The 21,619-nt window shown below is 36.3% G+C and overlaps 1 protein-coding gene across 1 annotated transcript in view; it reads left to right on the top strand.

The window, feature by feature from the left end:
* Nucleotides 1-243: 243 nt before the first annotated feature.
* LOC149241480 (uncharacterized) overlaps nucleotides 244-21,619 on the top strand; it is a 45,920-nt gene continuing 24,544 nt past the window's right edge. The window contains exon 1 of the mRNA XM_089370559.1: nucleotides 244-368. Within this exon, the coding sequence (XP_089226685.1) occupies nucleotides 244-368 (125 nt within the window). The remainder of the gene's footprint in view (nucleotides 369-21,619) is intronic.

Below are 21,619 nucleotides of genomic sequence, written 5' to 3'. Positions count from 1 at the left end.
TTGATTCGCTCACTTGGGAAGTAGACCTTTGGTCTACTGGTAGCAACTGGTTTGCAAGTTGAGGAACTTGCTTTATTTCTGTTCTCTGAATCAATACCCTTACCCTTATGCTGAATGTTGTCCCTTGTGCTGTCGTTAACCTTGTTTGCGGTCTCCCAATCCGCCGTTTGCCGTGCGCTAGTACCCGGAGACGGGGGAGGCTCCTGGCCCTCCCCCTGGGGGGGAATCATTGTTCCTGCTCGTATGGTTTTGTCCGCCTGCACCAGGCCTCTCCAATCGCTGTCGCAGGTACCTGGTTCTGCAGACCTGCCGCTTGCAGGGTTCTGTCAAAACCCTAGCGCTGTACCCGGTAGCCTGTGCTCCATTTCGTATATAATATTATTGTTATATGTGGATGACATGTTGATTGTTTGGCATGATATGAATATGATCAATAGGTTGAAGAAAAATGGGCAAAAAATTTGCAGTGAAAGATTTGGGTCCAACACAACATATATTGGGCTTGAGGATTATGCGTGACAATAAAAACAAAAGGTTGTGGTTGTCATAAGAAAAATATATCAAGAAGGTGCTTGACAGGTTTAATATGAAGGATTCCAAGCTAGTTGGTACACCCCTTGCAACCCACTTCAAGTTGAGTACTGAGTTATGTCCTAATGATGACAAGGAGAAGGAAGAAATGAGAAAGATTCCTTATGCTTCAACAGTTGGAAGCTTGATGTATGCCATGGTATGTACATGACCAAACATTGCATATTCAGTGGGAGTAGTGAGCAGGTTCCTTGCCAATACAGGAAAACAACATTGGCAAGCAGTAAAATGGATTTTGAGGTATCTCAAGGGTACTAGTCATTATTGTTTATGTTTTGGTCATAATGATATTGTGCTTGAAGGATTTACAAATGTAGATATGAATGGAGATATGGACACCAAAAAGTCCACTACAGGTTATTTGTATACATTTGTAGGTGCAACAATATCTTGGGTGTCAAGGCTACAAAGAATAGTAACTCTCTCTACAACAGAGCCAGAGTACATAGCTTCAACAGAAGCTTGCAAAGAGATGTATTAGATGCAATGATTCTTAGGATAAATAAGAATAAATTAGGAAAATTTTGTGTTATATTGTGATAGTCAAAGTGCCATTCACTTGGCGAAGAACCCATCATTTCACTCAAAAACCAAGAACATTGACCTAACCTATAATTGGACCTAACATGTGTTGGAGGGAGGGAAGTTATCCTTGGAAAAGATTCATACATGTAAGAACCTTGTTGATATGTTTAATAAGATTCTGCCCATAAATAAACATGAGTTATGTAGAGGCATGGTAGGACTCAATGTGACTTGATTCAGGAATCTTCATTTGGATTCAAGTGGGAGAATGTTATATGTGAAGCCAATGAAGACGTTGACACTGACGCTGGTAATGACCGCCTATGCTGACAGTCACTGCACATGCCACTCATCGCCCTTGACTTCTAGAAATCACATTGTAACTCATCAATAAAACATGACGAAAAATCTAGAGCTCTATCCATCAACTATAAATTTATAATTTTCCTCAGCCTGAGATGTAAGCAACACCTAGCCTGCAATGTAATGTAAATGATTTTTGTTCTCCATTTTTAATGTTTTAGTGTTTTTAAGATCTGTCTCTAAGATTGGGTTGTGTTGTCTCTTATTTGAATCCTTTGTTTCCATCAATAGGAACAAGAGCACTTGTGTTAACGAACAATCCCACTTATGATAAATTGAAGCACTTGATTACTCAAATTGGATGGGCCCTAAACTGAAAATCGTGATTGCTCAAACTGATAGGGAGAGTGGAGTTTTATTTCAATGTTTGAATTGGACACCTATTATTTCAATGTTTTGAAATTAAAAAATCGTTCATAATCCTTTTATATCATCCATTGAATTATGTATTAGACAAAGACTATTCTTAAACTGTTAAATTTCAACCATTCATAATTTCTAATATTTTAAAGAATCAAAATTCCTCAAGGCCAAGTCCAATATAGACCATGCCTATCGGCATAAATAGGGATATTTTTATTATGTTATTGTCAATGTGCATTCTCTTAAGGCACTTATGAACGCAATTTTTTTTATTTTGATAGAGGAATTTTTTGGAATGGAATTGAAATTATGGAAATGTAGAATGGTTAAGTAGGTTAAAATCTATACTAAAAAAATTCATAATAATAATAATAATAATAATAATTGGAGTTTTAATGAGGTTTAGTTGTTCATTTTGGTTAAAACAAGTCAAACATGCCAACTCATATTTTTTATGTTGTTTTGGAAAAATTATTATGGGCATTTTGGAGATTCATTTTGAAAATTGTCCATGTCAATTTTGTATACAACATTGAATAATTATTCACCTGGCTTGCCTCTACATAGTCCAAGTGTGCATTTATTATCACGTTGATGTAACACTTTTTTAATGCCCAAAACTTGATTGTAGATCAATAGTTGGCTTTCCATATAGTACAAAATGACAATTTTTACAATTTAGTCATCATAGTTCCACAAAATGCACATACCATATAAACAATGCACTCATGAAGGGTAGAAAAATGAAGGCAATTCTTAATGCATGCTTAGGTGCCAAATTATATATGAAGGATATCATTACATTGAACAATTCATAAGGACATCCTTAGTTCACAAATTCATGGAAGTTTTCATCGTAGCATTTGATATTGAATTTGTGTGTTTGTGTCAGAGTTAGAGTACTTTTAAAAAATAAAATATTCACTTTTTTTCCCAAGGAAAACACCTCTTGAAAAACCCTTTAAGTACCTCCCCATGATCCATGGATGTAAAATAGGGTAAGCCAATGACCTTGATTATGGAGCCTAACCTTAAGCAAATCAAGAGAGTCAAACTTGTAAAATAAAGTAGCCCTGATCAGGATCATTAGTTATTTATCCATATCGTGAGCTTATTTTTCTTTCTGCATTGTCATATTTGTTATATCCATTTCCTTGGTTGAAAACTCAATTTCCCTTGCAAAGAAGACAAATGAAGAGGTATGAATATAATACTCAAATACCAGAATATAGCACACCTAGTATTATCCCATATTGTTTCGGTTGCCAAGGGGCATATTCAAAACCCTTCTCATTGAGAGTTGCAATTTGTACTAACCATGTTTTCAAATGGTGCTTGGATTCAACATTATGATAAAATTGAAAGCATGAGTGGGAGTAACACATTAATATTAAAAGTGATGGAAAACATACCTCTAGGAAGACCAATACACAATGTCATTTTGTGTCATCGCCCAAATTTGAGCCTCAATGCATTCCATAGTAGCCAGAATGGTGATAGTAGGTTTGTCTGTCGACTCCCTCATCATGATGAGGGAGAGTTGAAGTCACTCGACCACCGAGAGAGGTGTTAGATGTGAAGTCAACAAAAATTTCGATGCTGACAACCACAACCTACGTTGACAGTCACCACCCACCACGGCCCTTGACTTATAGAAATCACATTGTAGCTCATCTAGAAAAAATGAGGAAAAATCTAGAGCTCTGTCCATCAACTATAAATTTCTAATTTGCCTCAATATGAGATGAAAGCAAGGTTTAGCTTGCAATATAGTGTAAATCTTGTGATTTTTGTTCTCCATTGTTAATGCTTTAGTGTTTTTAAGATATGTCTCTGAAATTGGATTGTGTTGTCTTTTGTTTGAATCCTTTGATTCCGTCAATTGGTATCAGAGCTAGGCACCGAAGCTCGCCCGCTAAAACAAGAACCCAACAATTATTTCCAGGATATTTAGACTGCTCTAAGGATTTCTCTTCTAGTCGAACTTACAAAGCATTCCATCTCAGAGGAAACCAAGGCCCTCACCAAGTTTACCAATGCCTGAGTTCGGCTCAATATTTCCTTAATTTATTTCAATGGTCTTTTGACACCATGTCTGGTATGGTGCTTTAAATATTTTCTCAAGTTGGAGGTCCTATATTGATTTGCTATTTTTATGTATTATTTAAACCATATCAAAGTTATTCTCATTAAGAGTGTATGGGAGGAAGGGCTTTGAACCTAGTCACTCTCTTGGGTTGAAGCACTATAGAAAATTTTAGAAGTGTCTCCTTCGAAATATTAAAAGAAAATGCAAAGGAATTTGAAATATAAGAATCATTCATATACTTATTTATTAAAGTCATTTTGATTTTTTTTTTAAATGAAAAAGGAAGGAGTTCATAGTTTGTTATATGATTTTTTATTAACCTTGATTTTTAAAAGGTGTAATAATTAAAGCTTTATTTTTTAAGTGGAGTGTTTATTTTTTGGGTTTTGAATTTTATTGAGAATGGAGACAACAACATTAACTTACATGGAGAAGTTGAGTGGGGCTAATTTTTCCCTATGGAAATCATAAATGGAGGATATACTGATTTTAAAATATCAATATTTGTCGATTGAGGGTATAATGAAGAAACCTTGATTGATGACTGATGAAGAATGGAGAAGAATTAAGGACAACTTTATATCTTATAAATCGATCTCCAACTACAACCTTGGATGGTGGCATTCCTGAAGAAGTTTGGACTGGTAAGAAATTGAATTATTCTCATTTGAAAATCTTTGGATATGAAGCATTTGCACATATTTCCAAAGAAAATAGAACTAAGCTAGATAATTAATCTATGAAATGTGTATTTTTTAGATATGCAGATGAATAATTTGGTTATCTTCTATGTGATCCAGTCAAACGTAAAGTTATTAGAAGCAGGGATGTTATATGTAATGAGTCATAAATGTTTAAGAGGTTTGTAGGTGTGCTGGAGATCAAGAAAGTTATTAACATGTTTGAATAACAATAAGAAAACATCCCACCAATGCAATAAAATGGACAAAAAATTCAAGAGAAGGAAGGAAAACAAGTGGAAAATGATGAACATAAGAAGAAGGAATCTTACAGGAACCTTTACAAGAGATTCAACCTAACAATCCACCACCATAGTTGGTTCATAGATATTCTAGGCCTTGCAATCCTTCACCAAGGTATCGTCCTTCAAACTATATCATATTAATTAATGAAGGTGAGCCTAATTGTATTTAATAGGCTTGTAAAATCGAGCACAATAAAGAATGGAAGAAAGAAATCGAGGAAGAAATGAACTCTTTGCTCGAAAATAAAACTTGGAAGTTGGTAAAGCTCCCAAAAGGTAGAAAATGCCTTTAAAATAAATGGGTATACATGATTAAGCATGAAGGTGATGAAAAGAAGAAGAGGTATAAAGCAAGGCTAGTGGTGAAAGGATTTTCCCAAAATGAATATATTGACTTCATTGAGATTTTCTTACATATTTTCAAAATGTCATCCATCAGAGTCATTCTTGGTCTTGTTGTTATTATAGACTTGGAATGTGAACAATGAGATGTTAAAAATACTTTCCTTCATGGTGAATTGGAGGAAGAAATTTATATGGAGCAGCCAAAATGTTAGGTCCCTATACTACTAGTGTAACCCTTTATTATTATTAGTGCAACCCCCTTATTATATTGTTGTGCCCATGTAGTACCCATATTGTTATTATTGTGCCCCACAGAAGCCCACTATTGTTATTGTTGTGCCCTTACATTATTATTGTTACGTCGGCTTTGATTATATTATGACTGCTTAGACTCCTATATATAGAAAGGAGGTCTTGTCATTTGTATCATCCAATAATTGTTCATTTGTGTAATTTAAAGGAGGTTGACACCTCGAAGAGGATCATTTCTAAGGTGTTTATCTATCTTTTCTATCTTTTTGTGAGCTGGTTTCATAACATTTGGTATCAAAGCTTTGGATTCTAGGGTTTCGCTGCTCCAAACAGGCCATCGTGGAATTTTCGCTATAACGTTTTGGCTACGAAGTTTCTGAAGCTAAAAAAAAACCCATTTGAGAAGAAATCAGTCTAAACATCGGGTCCAAATTTTAGATCTTTTCTCGCTATATTTTCAGATATATGATCTAAGTAAGTTAGGGTTTTTGAAGATTCCCGGATTATATCCTAAACAGGTGACCTTGGGAAAATCGTCCTAAATTTCTCTCTGAGAATCAAAATGAAATTTCTTAAGAAGTTATAGAAAGAGGACGGACTGTATTTTGTTTGGGTATAATTTTCAAAACCTAAGGTTGAAATGTGATACGTGGCACATCGTACAATTTCACTCTACTGAACTAGTCTATAATTAGGTCATCACGGAAGATTGGGAACAAATATTTCTTCGGGAATCCAATTGTGATTAGACTTGCGGAGTTAGAAAGAGGACTCAGAGGGATATTACACATAGAAATTTCAGAACTTAAAGATTTGAAATTACAGATTTACAGTCGTTTTAATATTGAGCTCCTAAAATCAAGAAAAATCGAGATGAGGAAGTTTGATGGCAAGGATCCGGTAAATTGGATACTACAGATGGAGAAATATTTTGATCTACATGGTGTACCACTATTACAAAAGGTAAGTATTGCACCTAATTATTTAGAATCAATTTTTATGGTATAAAGGGCTTTGTTCTCGTAAACCACTTATCACATGCTCAATTTTCATGGAGGAAATGATAACACACTATGAGGATACAAAGAACAACACCTTATTTAGCCAATTGATAAATCTCAAACAAAAGGGTTCAATGGAAGAGCACATTAAGGACTTTCAAAAATTGAATATAAGAATAAATGATATTCTAGAGAAGCAAAAGATAAATAGTTTTATCTATGCCTTGAAAGCTGATATCGATGGTATGAAAGCATATTTGAAGAAAGGCATGGAAGATTTGAAGAAAGACATGGAAGGTTTGAAGGAAGGTGGGACAAAGTTGCTACAAGAAAGGCCTTCTAATGACGAAAAGGATCAAGAAACGTCAAAAGAAGAGGATATACACTGGGAAGCAACCCTAGAGAAAGAACAAATGAATTCGACCATATCTTGTATTGCAAAGGCAGGAATTAACACTCCTCAAACTCTCAAGATAGAAGGACATATCAAGAAGAAGAAGGTTCAAGCAGTCAAATATTAGGAATAAAAGTATCAAGAAACATCAAAAGAAAAGGATATTCACCAGGAACCAACCCTAGAGAAATAAGAAATGAATCCGACCATATCTTGTAATGCATTGGTCGGAATTACCACTCCTAAAACTATAAAGATAGAAGGACATATCAAGAAGAAAAAGGTAACAGTGTTGATTGATTCGGGTAGTACCCATAATTTTATTCATTGTAAGATAGTCAAGGAATTGAATTGTTTCCTATATCCAGCACCTGAGTGTCAAGTGACGGTTGTAAGTGGAGGAACCATAAATTGCTCTGGAAAATGCCATAATATCAAGCTATCCATGGGAGAATATGTATTGAATATCCCAATGCTTTCCATTCTAATGGGTGGTGTTGATGTCGTACTAGGATTCCAATGGCTACAATCCTTGGGTACAATAGCTTTTATTTTTCAAGAACTTTTCATGAAATTTTCTTTGGAATGAAAGGAAGTTGAATTAAGGGGTATCATAGGGAAACCAGGAAAGATAATCAGCTCTAACAGAATGACAAAGCTTCTAAAGAAAGAACAACGAGGCGTAATTGCACAATTATGTTCGCTAATGGTTCCCACATCGAAATCATCTATTTCTCCAGATATCCAAAAAGTCTTGGAAAATCATTCCAAGGTATTTGAAACTCCCAAAGGTCTCCCACGTATTCGTGATCATGATCATGCTATTCATTTGATTCCAGGAAGTGTTCCTCCAAACATCAGGCCTTATAGATATCCATATGCCCAAAGGAGTGAAATTGAACATATGGTTGCAGAAATGGTAGAGGTTGGTATAATTATCCAACCAAATTTGATAAACAAAGCAAGGGATGAATGGAAAAATGGCGAAGCAGGGTGGGAACTCATTCAAAAGTTGTCAAAGATCCCAGTTCCAACAATATTGCCAGAACTTGACAAGGAAGGAAAAATCATATTGGAACCTAAAGCATTCACAGAACCGAGAAGTCGACAGCTACGAAATCGATCAATTTCAGAGTATCTCATCAAGTGGAAGAACTTACCCACTGAAGATTCCACATAGAAGGATGATAACTTTATACAGAAGCATCCAGAACTACACGGGCTTTGAGGACAACACTTTTTGAAGGAGAGGGGCATGTTAGGTCCCTATACTACTAGTGTAACTCCTTATTATTATTAGTGCAACCCCCTTATTATATTGTTGTGCCCATGTAGTACACTTATTGTTATTATTGTACCCCATAGAAGCTCGCTATTGTTATTGTTGTGCCCTTACAATATTATTGTTATGTTGGCTTTGATTATATTATGACCCCTTAGACTCCTATATAAAGAAATGAGGTCAGGTCATTTGTATCATCCAAGAATTGTTCATTTGTGTAATGTAAAGGAGGTTGCCCCCTCGAAGAGGCTTATTTCTAAGGAGTTAATCTATCTTTTCTATCTTTTTGTGAACTGGTTTCATAACACAGAAGGCTTCATAGAAGAAGGCAAAGAAGACCTTGTTTGTAGGTTGAAGAAGAGCCTCTATGGGTTGAAACAGGCACCTCAAAAATGGTATAAGAAATTTGATGCACTCATGTTGGAACATGGTTTTCAAAGGTTGGAAGTTGACCATTATGTCTATATCAAGAGGTATGATCAAGGAATCATTGTTATATGTAGATGACATGTTGATTGTCAGGCATGATAAGAATATGATCAGTAAGTTGAATAAAAAATCGGTAGAAAAATTGAAATGAAGGATTTGGGTCCAACACAATAGATATTGGGCTTGATGATTATGCATGACAGGAAAAACAAAAGGTTGTGGTTGTCACAAGAAAAATATATCAAGAAGGTGCTTGACAGGTTTAATATGAAGGATGCCAAGCCAATTGGTACACCCCTTGCAACCCACTTCAAATTGAGTATTGATTTATGTCCTAATGATGACAAGGAGAAGTCAGAAATGAGAAAGAGTCCTTATGCTTCGACAGTTGGCAGCTTGGTGTATGCCATGGTATGTACATGACTAGACATTGCATATTCAGTGGGAGAACTGAGCAGGTTCCTTACCAATCTAGGAAAAAAACCTACCTCATATTATACAAATACTTTGTTTTAGTCATGGTTTTGCAGATCAATTTCTGAGGCTCTAGGGAAGAGTTTGAAGAAACTAAGAGAGGTGTTTCTTAAAAACAACCTCATCTACAAAAACCTACCTCATATTATACATAGGTACTATATTTTGGGAGTTACACAAGTCAAATGGTGGCCTATTATGGGAGTTACACGCAGTCTATGCCCAGACTATCTCATGTACACTGGATGATGGCCACCTATCAGGTTTTGAAGACGCTGGCGTGGGGTACATGTGGTGTCCATATCACCTCCTCAAAGGCTTTCCATGTGTATTTTCTAGAAGGATGAAGTTTCTAGTGCTGCGCAGCTGCTACGGAGGCTTTTGAACAGTTAGAAAAGCAGTTTTTTGTGCTTTTTCTCTTTCAGTTATGGTGAATCAGTTCGAAGAATTTTTTAAGTTGACTTGTATTAAAATAGTTTGTTTTTTCTTTCAAAGGGACAGAAAGATGCTTTATGTTTTATGTTTGGTTGAAAAGCAAATAAAAAAACAACAATTTACTATGTTTGTTAGAGTTTTGGACTGACCCTTTGTTGGATCAAAGATACAGTGAACCTAAACATATTTTGATCCATGTACCTATTATATATTTTCATGAATGAAGACAAAGAAGGTTGTTGTTGTTGGTTTCCCAATTGCTAGAGGAATTATTGTTGTTATGCCTATGATTTGGTTTTAATGAACATGTCTGAATGAAGGGATTCCAGTCGATTTATGGAGATTCTTATGGTATCAATGTTTCTGAAATAGGTTTTTTTCTCTCAGTTTATGTGCCTTTCTCTTGTTTGTTTTTCTTCATATTGTTTTAAAGGTGAAGGGGACAGTTATATTTGAGTTCATCTTATATGCTCATGTATGACTGAACCAAGTATATTTCAATTGCAAGTGAAGTATGTATGCCTTTAAAAGTACTGTATTTTCTTCTTGATGGTCACTGATCTGAGTTACAGTGATAAATGTTGTTATTTCTACTCTTTGATAGATGTCTTGATACTCTACCTTTCTTATACTACAATTTCATTATTTTTTCCGAAAATTGTGCTAATTAAGCCTCTATATATGAATTTGGTTAGAGATACATCATCATGTCACAATAGAGAGATCACTATTACTGTCAATAGTTTTTCATAGAATCCTCTACCACCTTCATTATCAAAATCCAAACATTCTTGAACTAGTCATTGTGTGCTATAGAGTCAAAGATTTAGTTTTCATTAGTTGAGGGAGCCCCCTCCGGCTAGAAAGCCCATTTTTATACTACAATTTCATTATTTTTTCCGAAAATTGTGCTAATTAAGCCTCTATTTATGAATTTGGTTAGAGATACATCATCATGTCACAATAGAGAGATCACTATTACTGTCAATAGTTTTTCATAGAATCCTCTACCACCTTCATTATCAAAATCCAAACATTCTTGAACTAGTCATTGTGTGCTATAGAGTCAAAGATTTAGTTTTCATTAGTTGAGGGAGCCCCCTCCGGCTAGAAAGCCCATTTTTCTAACCCTGAGCGGTTTGTGGTTACCTTTGTGGCCCTTTCCTCAGCCTAAAGGGATTTACAGAGTGATAACATAGTGGCGTCGTTGCCGGGGACCGAACGGTTTCATCTTCCCCGAGTCAGATTTTCAAAGTTTCAGATTTAGTTGTTGATGGTGACCAACACTCAGACATAGGAAGGCTGAACTATTCACCTGGCGACTCCAATCAAGCAGAAACCAACTTTTCGAGTTCCATTGGTTTCTCCACATTTTCAATATGAGCTCAAGAATGGAACACAGGTGTGCTCCTATGGACAAACCTAGTATTCCAGGATTTCCAGATCACATGCCTTGTATAGTGATGCTGGAGCATGAGGCTTGAAGACAAAAGACTTCAAATTTTATTCCAAAAATACAAAAAAAAAGTTTACAAGCAAAGGAGTGGGATCCTTTAGCTGTCACTTTACAAAGCTTTCTAGATAGGATTTGAGCTAGAATTTAGGGATTTGAATTATCTTGTAATTAATTCAAGTATTAGGCTTAGTTGAGATTCTTGAGGAGAATATCATGCAGATTAGATATTATCTAGGATTAGGCAGATTCGATCCATTGATTTAGGATCTGATTGTTGTATGTACAGGTATTTATGTAAGTTTTGAATTAGTAGAATGGGATTTTGGCTGAGGAGGATTGGAATGTAAAATTTGGAATCTCTCTGTATCTCGTGAATACTGTGCATGGATGGTCAAATCCCGGAGGTCTCTTAAATTTCCTTCGAAATAGTTCTAAAGTTATTTGATTTCAAAATTGAATCTATAGGGTTGAATTCACATGAACCCTGTGTTGTTATTTCTTGAATTTTTCAATTACAGTGAACCGTTAATAGCCTAGATATGTTTCAAGATCACAGAAATATAATTTAGAGACAGATTAAACTTGGTGGAAGTGCTAAGTCTGGCGAAACGAGGAAACCTGATAAATTCGCAAGAAACCTAAGAGAAGATCAGAATTGTCCGATCAGACAGATCTAACGGTTATTGCATGCCAACAAGCATAGACGTTAATTCCAAAATCAGACGCGATGATTTATAGAACTGAGTTAATAGCTCAGTTAATCGTGACCGTCTGCTTGAAGGGGTCAGATCTGACGGTGATCGCATCAGAAGATGCACGTGATTTAATTTAAATTTCAGATGTGATAAGGTTATGAACTGGGGTTTTAATTCCTTTTGGTTCCGTGGAAAATTTGAAGGTTTTCCATATACCGAGTAAATTAAATAGTTCTGCTATTTTAGCAGAATAACTAAAATTGGAGGTTGATGACTGATACTCCAAAGGAAACCCGAGAAGAAGTTCCACCCGAACTTGAAGAAGTAATTTCTAGTTTTGAACAATTATCCTTAACACCTGCAACCAGCCCACCATTAGTGGTATCAGAGCAACCTATTGACACTGAGCAAGATCTCAAAGATCAGAAAAAGAAATCCAACATGGCTTTCAGAGTTGGAGGAAGACGTGGTGGTGGTCAAAGAAGAGGAAGACCAATTGCAAATGCTGAAGTGTTGGAAGCTATGCAACAGATGCAAGCTAGATTAGAAGCAGTGGAAATGGGAAATCAAAGAGATGCAGGTGTTGGAGATGTCAGTGAGCCTAAAGTTGAAGCTACAGAAGAAGAGGAACTTGCAGAAGTTACTCCTGAAATGAGATTCTTTAAATCAGTGTTGGGATCCACATCTAAACCTAGACTTGAGGTTTCAGTTTATACAAGAGGTTTAAACCCTAAGGAGTTGATAGACTGGATTAATGACATGGATAAATTCTTTGATTATGAAGAAATGGAAGAAGGAAAGAGAGTGAAATTTGTTGTCACAAAATTGAAAGGACATGCAGCACTTTGGTGGGATGGAGTGCAGGCAGAAAGAAGGAGACCTGGTAAGTAGCCAATTAAAAATTAGAACAGGATGGTGGCAAAATTGAGAGGTAGGTTTTTGCCAAGTGATTATCAACTTTCATTATTTAGACAGAGGTCTTTGACAGTGAAAGAATACACAGAGGAATTTTACAAAGTGAGCATAAGAGCTGAACAAATTCAAGATATAGACGAGAAGGTTGCAAGATATATAAATGGTCTCAGAATGGAGATCCAAGATGAGATAAGTGTGTTGTTTCCTAAAACATTAGAAGAGGGTTATCAGATGGTATTGAAGGATGAAGAAAAACTCATGAGGAAGAAATCTACCAAAAGTAGAGGTACTTTCTGAGGAAGAGGAAGTCAAGGTGGTAGAGGAAGACCTACAACACCTAGAGATGGAGCTAGCAGCAGCTTGAATCAGCATACACCCACAGAATGTGATGCAAGTGGTAGAAGGTGTTTTTCCATAGGAAGAGGAGGCAGAGACAGAGGAAGAGAAATCAGATGTTACAGATGTAACAAGCTGGGACACAGAGCCTGTGAGTGCCCAGAAAACGCAGGAACAAATCAGAGAAATGTAATTGTTGCTCAGATTGAAGAGAAGCAGCAAAGGTGCCAGAAGAAGAAAATGTACCAGAGAAAGGGGAATCTTTGGTAGTTAACAAATTTTTGTTAAAGCCAATAAAGGAATTTGTTGAACCAGCACAGAGAAAGACTTTGTTTAGGACTATGTGCAAGGTTCAAGGAAAATGTTGTCAAATGGTAATTGATAGTGGCAGCACCGATAATTTGGTCTCTGCAGAAGTGGTCGAAAAGTTGAAATTAAAGACAAAGAAACATCCAACACCTTACAAGGTGTCATGGCTCCAAAAAGGACATCGGTTGTTAGTGAATGAATAGTGTGAAGTGGAGTTGCAGTTGGGCAGCTACAAAGACAAAATTCTGTGTGATGTGATGCCTATGTATGTGTGTCACATATTGCTGTGAAGACCTTGGCAGTATGACAAAGGAGTTATGCATGATGGGAAAAAGAACACATACAAATTCGGTAAAGATGGTATTAATCATACATTGTTTCCTATGGAAGAAGAGGATGCATCAAGAAAATCTGATCCAAAGACTCTATTGCTGAGTGGAAAAGAATACTTGCAGTAGATTGAAGAGAATGAGGTAAATTTTGCATTGATTTTCAAACCCAAGGTAATAACTACTTATACCAAAATTTCTGATTTGCCAATTGAAATTCAAGAGATGCTGGAAAATTATTGTGATATCATTGTAGATGATTTGCCTAATGAGTTACCACCCATTAGAAAAATCAGTCATCATATAGATTTGATTCCAGGGGCAAATCTGCCAAATAAAGCAGCTTACAGGATGACTCCCATAGAAAATGAAGAAATTAGAAAACAGGTTCAGGAATTGTTAGATAAAGGACTGATTAGAGAGAGTTTGAGTCCTTGTGCAGTGCCAACAGTGTTGAATCCAAAGAAAGATGGAGGCCAGAGAATGTGCACAGATTCAAGAGCAATCAACAAAATAACAATCATGTACAGATTTCCTTTACCTAGAATTGAAGATTTGATGGATTGTTTAAGTGGAGAAAGATATTTTACAAAGATGGATTTAAAAATTGGGTATCATCAAATAAGGATTAGAGAAGGAGATGAATGGAAAACTACTTTTAAAACAAATGAAGGACTGTATGAATGGATGGTAATGCCTTTTGGGTTATCAAATGCTCCTAGTACATTTATGAGGCTTACGAATGAAGTGCTGAAATAATTTATCGGTAAATTTGTAATAGTATATCTAGATGATATAATCGTTTACAACAGATATAAAGAGAAGCATATGAGACATCTAGATTATGTCTTACAGAAGCTGCAACAAGAAAAGTTACTGCTAAATTTAAAGAAATGTTCATTCATGAAGGAAGAGTTGGTATATTTGGGCTTTGTTGTTTCTGTTGATGGATTAAAGATGGATCCAGAGAAGATAAAGGCAATCATAGAGTGGCCTTCACCAAAAAGTGTTTTTGAGGTAAGAAGTTTTCATGGTCTTGCTAGTTTTTATAGAAAATTCATAAGGAATTTTAGTAAGATCAATGCTTCTATTATTGACACTATAAAGAAGGATAAACAACCATTTAAATGGACTGTTGACGCAGAAAAGAACTTCCAGCTATTGAAAAGAAAGATCACTGAAAAACCTATTTTAATTTTGCCTGATTTTAATAAACCTTTTCAAGTGAAATGTGATGCTAGTGGAGAAGCTATTGGCATTGTTTTAAGTCAGGAGGACATACCTGTAGCTTATTTCAGTGAAAAACTGAATGAATCAAAGAAGAAATATTCTTCTTATGATAAGGAATTTTATGCAGTTGTGCAATCATTGAAAAAGTGGAGACATTACTTGATGTCTAAGGAGTTTATACTTTATTCAGACAATCATGCATTGCAGTACATTATGCAACAGCCAAAGCTTAGTCAGAAACATGCAAAATGGGTAGAATATCTTCAAAGTTTTAATTTTGTATTAAAACATATAAATGGCCAATCAAACAAAGTAGCAGATGCCTTAAGCAGAAAAAGTATCCTAGTTCAAGAAAGTCAAATTCAAGTGTTGGGTTTTGATTTTCTTAAAGAATTATATGAGAAAGATTTAGATTTTAAAGAGGCATTTGAAGCTTGTAAAAATCTTGTTTTGTTAGACAAAAGTAAGTGGCTGGATTTTTTCTTGCAAGAAGGATTGTTGTTTAAAAGAAATCAGTTGTGCATACCAAATTGCTCTATGAGAGAAAATTTAATCAAGGAGAAACATAGTGGTGGACTTGGAGGACATTTTGGTGCAGACAAGACTTATGAACAGTTGAATCGGTTTTATTTCTGGCCGAAGATGAGATCTGAAGTGGAGAAGTATGTAAAAAATTGTAAAATCTGTCAGTATGCAAAGGGAAGGAGCCAAAACACAGGTTTGTATGTTCCATTACCTATTCTAGATAGACCTTGGGATATGGTAAGTATGGACTTTGTTTTGGGTTTACCAAAAACTCAAAGAGGAAATGATTCAATTTATGTTGTGGTTGACAGATTTTCTAAAATGGCACATTTTATTCCATGTTATAAAACCAGTGATGCTACTCACATTGCTAATCTATTTTTTAAGGAGATTGTAAGGTTGCATGGGTTACTTTTTCCTTGGGGCACCTGGAATTCGCTGACTTTCCTTGGCACATTGCACTCTTATTTGTTCATTTCCAAGCATTTTGACCTAGTTCTCCCTTGTGACGCCTTGGCACTAGCTAGTATACCTTTTCACTGCCTCCTTAGCACACCTGGAACTTGCTGACAATTCATTTCCATGCATTTGAAATGAGTGCTCCCTTGTGTTTCCCTGGCACTTGGCCCTCACACTCCCTAGAATGCATGGATAAAATATTTACAAAATTTGCCCATATCCTACTATCTAGGGTTTGGTTTTTGACTAACTAAAAATGTGATAAATGAAGATCTAATCATGGGATATGATAGAAAAATCCTCAAACTTCATTATCCAAATAGATTTTAGGTCAACCATGCCAAGTTGGAGGTCCACCAAGTCGAATTTCAAAAAGTTCTAGAACCCCGTCAACAATTATGGCCTAGCGAAATTGTGAAAAATGGGTCTCAAAGTGCCACTTGTAACTCCAAGACAGTAAATTCTGTGTAAAAAATGAGAGAGAAATTTTGTTTTGATATGTTATGAACAAAAACCTCCTCCCATTTTCAAAAATACTTTCCCATTTGTTCAGAATCCAAGCTTGAAGTTGGTCACACAGAAACGCAACAAATCCTGGCAGAAGCGCAACAAATAGTTGACTTGAAATTTTGATGACTTGAATGAGGTTTTGAGTGTTGCTGAAGACCTGTGAAGAAACTTGGAGATGTCCACTACACCCTGGAGCCTTTAAACCATGCAAAAACATCATTTTAGCCTCTTCAAACTTGATTCCAAAACTGACTGTCCAGAAGCACAACAAGGAAGACAAACTCATATCTCTTTAACAATAACACCTGTGCAAAACCTGAAGGAGGTTATTGTGCTTGGTTCCATGGTTAACCAAAACCTCCTTTGGTTTTCCAAAATTCATCTCCATTTGGTCATAAATATCTTTTGAAAATGATGATAAAAATAGAGTCAAAAGCGCAACAACTCTCCTATAGCAATTGTATTTTTGGCATATCTCCCAAACGGTAAATCCAAATGGTCTGAAATTTTTATAGAAAGTTAATATCATCATAATTCATCTCCAAAAAAACTTTCAGCCCAATTAGAGTCACAAATCTCGAGGAAATCCCAAAATGGTTGTAGATGATGATGACTCATTTCTCGAAAACCGTGCATCCTTTTGCGTTGAAATTGAGTGGGTGTTTTCATTTCATCCCTAGTCATCTCCTATAACAATTTCGTGGCAAACGGGTGTGAGGTTTAAGAGATATGATGCGAACATGGTGACTAGGTAAAAGCGCAGCGCAAAAGAGCAACAACTTAGGGGAAGGGAATGAGAGGGAAGGGAGGTAGGAAAAATTATGGGAAAAATATGGGGGATAGGTATGGGTGTTAGGAAAATACTAGATGTGGAATTTCTCAAAAATAGTGAGTAAAAGGGGGGAAAAGGTAAAAACACAGAGCTAGGGTAAAAGCGCAACAGATTTCTACAATTTTTGGTAAAATAAGGAAATGAAAGGATTTTGATGAGGGGAATGATGGAGAATGGTCAGTGAAGGATGATGAAGGAGGTATAAGCTTAAAACTAAGGCCTTTGACTCCTGAATGAAGCTATGAACCATGGAAAATGGAAAGCGTAGCAAAAACCCTAGTAGCAGAATTTTGACTCAATCTCTGAGGAAAGAAGGTGCAAGTATGATTGATAGGGTTTGACTGACCATGATTAATCAAAAGACTCATGAAATATGGAGATGACCTACCATGATGAAATGATATCTTCATTTTTGGAGTGGGAGTAGAAATGACACCTATACAGTGACTCATACTCTTTGCTTTATAACTTGGCAAATTTTGCTAGTATAGACCAAAATTTGGCTTTTGACCTTGATTGACTTGAAAGATTAACAAATCCTGATTACTATGGAACATAGGACCCTAACAAAGACCATATCGGATGTTGATCAATATCACCAGGTTTTATGCACAATTGTCATGCTTCTATACATCGAGTACCCATATGGAAGAGTCCTTATTTCATCTAGTATTTAACCAAGACATACCATGCACATGATTTCAAATATATTTCTGCATCTAACTCTTCCTACCATATCTCTGAATACATGAATTCTACTTTCTAAAGAACAACTCTTATCTAAAGATGTGCATACCTCTTTCCTTCATTTTGTCATCTAGTCAACTTCTTTCGTGAACTGCCTCTTTCTTTGAAGAAAATGTCTATGATGAGGCTCCTTTCTCAAGATGATAAAATACTTCAATTATGCCTTCATGCTGCAACTAAACTAGTAAACTTCTTTGATGCTTGCTTCCATAATATGCCAGACTGCATCCACAAACTTCTAGTGGAATATACTCTTTCCAAGATTCTTCCATATATTGAAGAACCTTTTCATCAAGGATCCTTGTGATCCTTTCATGCTAGAAGACTATTTCTATAACATGCCATGCCTGCAAGAGGACATCTCTGAGGTAAAAAATCTTTGTCAATGTATCATCAGTGAGCAATTCATCTTGTTGCAAACAAGGCAATGTCCTTGTCACTACTACAGTGATATGAAACATAAATAAGGATCCTTTAAAAGGGAAAAATGGTGGTTGTTACCATCTCCCATGGATATGCACGAATTTTCTTGTCAAGGAACATGGATCATTTCTTTATAACTTGGAATCAATGGGATTGTTTACTCCTGGCTCCTTAAGCTTCAAAAAGAAGAAACATGCCCGGTCAGGACTTAGGAGTCAGGACCTCAGAATGTTGACCATTCATCACATGTTCTGGGCATATCTCTTTTCTAGTTGCTGGTGTAAAAGGCAGTAGCATGGCAACACCATACCAACATGTCTTCAGTGAATAGGTTTGCAGTATTTTCCAGACTAGCCACAACCCAAGTATGAATTAATTTGCAACAAGCCTTTAGGCTTAAATAGAGGTTGTTAAAGTAGCTAAAAAACCTCTTTCCAAATCTGTAATTTTATTACCATTATGAAAAATCCTTTACTCAAAAGCAAGGGAACGAGTCCTTCCAACTTTCCTTGTCATAATACTAACAACCTTCAATCGCATTGGAATGACTTGGAGGTCAATGATCCATGTGTGGGGTGCCTTCTAAGACTAATATAGTCTCTTTTCCATTATCAAAACTTTCATTAATTATTTTAAACACCATATTAGCTACTTATGGATCCACAATTAATTTTCTTTTATTTACCTTAGTGTGGGTTGTAACATACATATACAATATAACTACTGCTTCTATAAAGAATTTTCTTGATTTCGGTTTTGGATATAATTTATGTTAATTTAGTTGTAGGATGAATCCCATGATTCAAATTCTGATAAACATGCAACACTGGCTGCCTTAGAATACATAAAGTTAAGCCATTGTACTAGTTTATAATCAGCTATAAGAGAATATAAGATAATAGTTATTAAGAGATTATCCAAAATGTGAAACATGCCTATTGTAGATAGTTCTATAAGAAGGTTTGTTTACTAGCTTCAGTAAGATTTTTTCTTCCTACATATTGTATTGGCATAGAGAATATTTATTTCATTTTCCATGTAAAGGTATAATGAACAATTATGGAGGTCAAGCTACTGTTTTTCTATTGTTTGTATATCCAACATACAAACAATAGCCAAACAGTAGCTTGACCTCCAGAATTATTCATTGTTCATATATCATCGCGTTCCTATGTCACTTGAGGGCTTCCTCCAACAATATTTTGAAAGGATCTCTTTCTCCCTCGTCTTTCTTTTCTTCTGCCATGGGAGCTTGTCGGGGTTTGCGAGGTTGGTCTTGCAAAGGTTCAACCAGTTCAAGCCCTAACTCCTTATACCCTGACTTCATTGGGGACATGCAAAGAGAAAAAATAGAGAAAGAGAAAACTGCTCTGATACCACTAATCTAGACTTATGCACGAATGTGACAAAATATAGATAAAAACATAAACACAAAGATGCAGTAGAAATAAAGCTTCACTTCATTAATATCAAAGAATTGAAATATGCTTACAGATAGAATAGAAATAAAATAGCTCGGGCGATGGTATCTTATATCTGAGAAGAGATGTGGTGGATACATGCCTCTGAACTGTGTTACAATGAGGCTCAAGGGCCTTTTTATTATTGAACAACAAGAGAAAGCCCTAAACAACCAAAACCCTAACCCCAGGAGATGGAACACCAAGAGTTTGTGGGCCTCGTTGGGGTTAGTTGGGCAGCCAACTTCCTAGGGTCATTATAATTTGGTCATATTATCTTTGTTTGGTGCATACGATACCTCATTAGAAATATCTCTCTGAGTACTAAAGGATTTACGGCCTATGAAGACGAGCTTGCTGTAGACCTAAAAAAAACTCCGTTTAGGGGGTCAAAATTGCTCAGGAAGTTCAGGACCCAAAAAACTGCTAAAAATAGTAAATGTTGCTAGAAACAATGAAACTAGTGAAACTGGTTGGAGGTCTAGGTGGAATAGGCAGGTGACCACCAATATCCACCTAGATCAGGCCACCATCAGCAAGTAGGTCAAGTGTTGTCTTGTTCAGGATAGACTGGTTGTTAAAGGACTAACACCGAGCCCTAGTTGTATTCCTTGTATCAATGTGATTGTAAAGGGTCATGATCCCTAGTATGGGAGATCTAGCCTGTTGTATTATAGTTTGTAATATAATGAAGAAGGGTTTGAAAAAGTTAAAAATTGTCATGTGCATTAGTTGATTCCCTAATGTGTGTATATTTCATTGTGCATTAAAGTAGATGTGTTGTGGTACTTGAGCGTGTTTGCATCAAAGATTCTAAGACCAAACCCAAATTATCATTTGTCGTGGAAATTCAACACATGCCTTGTTCACCTAAGAACTACATGTAACTCATCTAAGGCTACTCATGTCCAATATCAACTCATCCCACTTAACAAGTTACCAAGACAAGGCTCACATCCAACCGTGGCAGTAAAACAACTAAGCAACACAGTTTACATCTTGACATGCCATATCACTTGACATGTCTTAGAATGCCTTGGCACTATGTGGCATGTGTTAGAATCCCCTGCATTCCTTGGCATGATTTGGCACTCCCTAGCACACACTACCACTCCTTGATATGCCTTGGCACTCTAGCATGCCTTAGCACTGCGTAGCATATAACCTTGTCACTCCCTCCTTAGCACACCTGAAACTCACTGACACTCCCTATCACACACTCTTTTTCATTAATTTCCATGCATTTTGAACTAGTTCTCCCTTGTGTTTCCATGACACTCCCTAACACTCCTTGGCACACATTGACACACCCTAGCACTTGGCACATCTTGGCATGCCGCCCTGGCACTCTAGCATTCCTTGTCACTCCCTCATTAGCACACCTTGAACTCGATGACACTCCCTGTTACACACTCTTATTCATTCATTTCCATGCATTTGAAACTAGTGATCCCTCGTGTTTCCCTAACACTCCCTAGCATGCTTTGTCACACCTTGGCACCTGGCACATCTTGGCATGTTGCCCTGGCCTCTAGCAAGCCTTAGCACTGCCTAGCATACCTTGTCACTCCCTCCTTAGCACACTTGGAACTCAGTGACACTTCTTGTCACAAACTATTATTCATTCATTTCCATGCATTAATTTGACCTAGTTCTCCCTTTTGTTTCCCTGACACTCCCTAACACTTCCTAGCACGTGTTGGAACACCCTGGCACCTAACTATTGGATGTATGTCTTACACTAACATGGAAACTCAATTTTGTGCCTTACCCCTTCGATTAGACTCCAATAGTAACCAAAGGATCATGTCTTATGAGTCTTCAATGCCTAAAAAAATGCTCGACACAATACTCAAGAATTTGTT

The sequence above is a fragment of the Pinus tabuliformis genome, chromosome 8 (genome assembly GCF_031772625.1).
Source record: "Pinus tabuliformis cultivar Carrire ecotype Pingquan chromosome 8, CPIR1, whole genome shotgun sequence".
Classification (NCBI taxonomy): domain Eukaryota; kingdom Viridiplantae; phylum Streptophyta; class Pinopsida; order Pinales; family Pinaceae; genus Pinus; species Pinus tabuliformis.
Note: the sequence above shows the minus strand (reverse complement) of the source record. Positions and strands in the feature narration are given on the sequence as shown.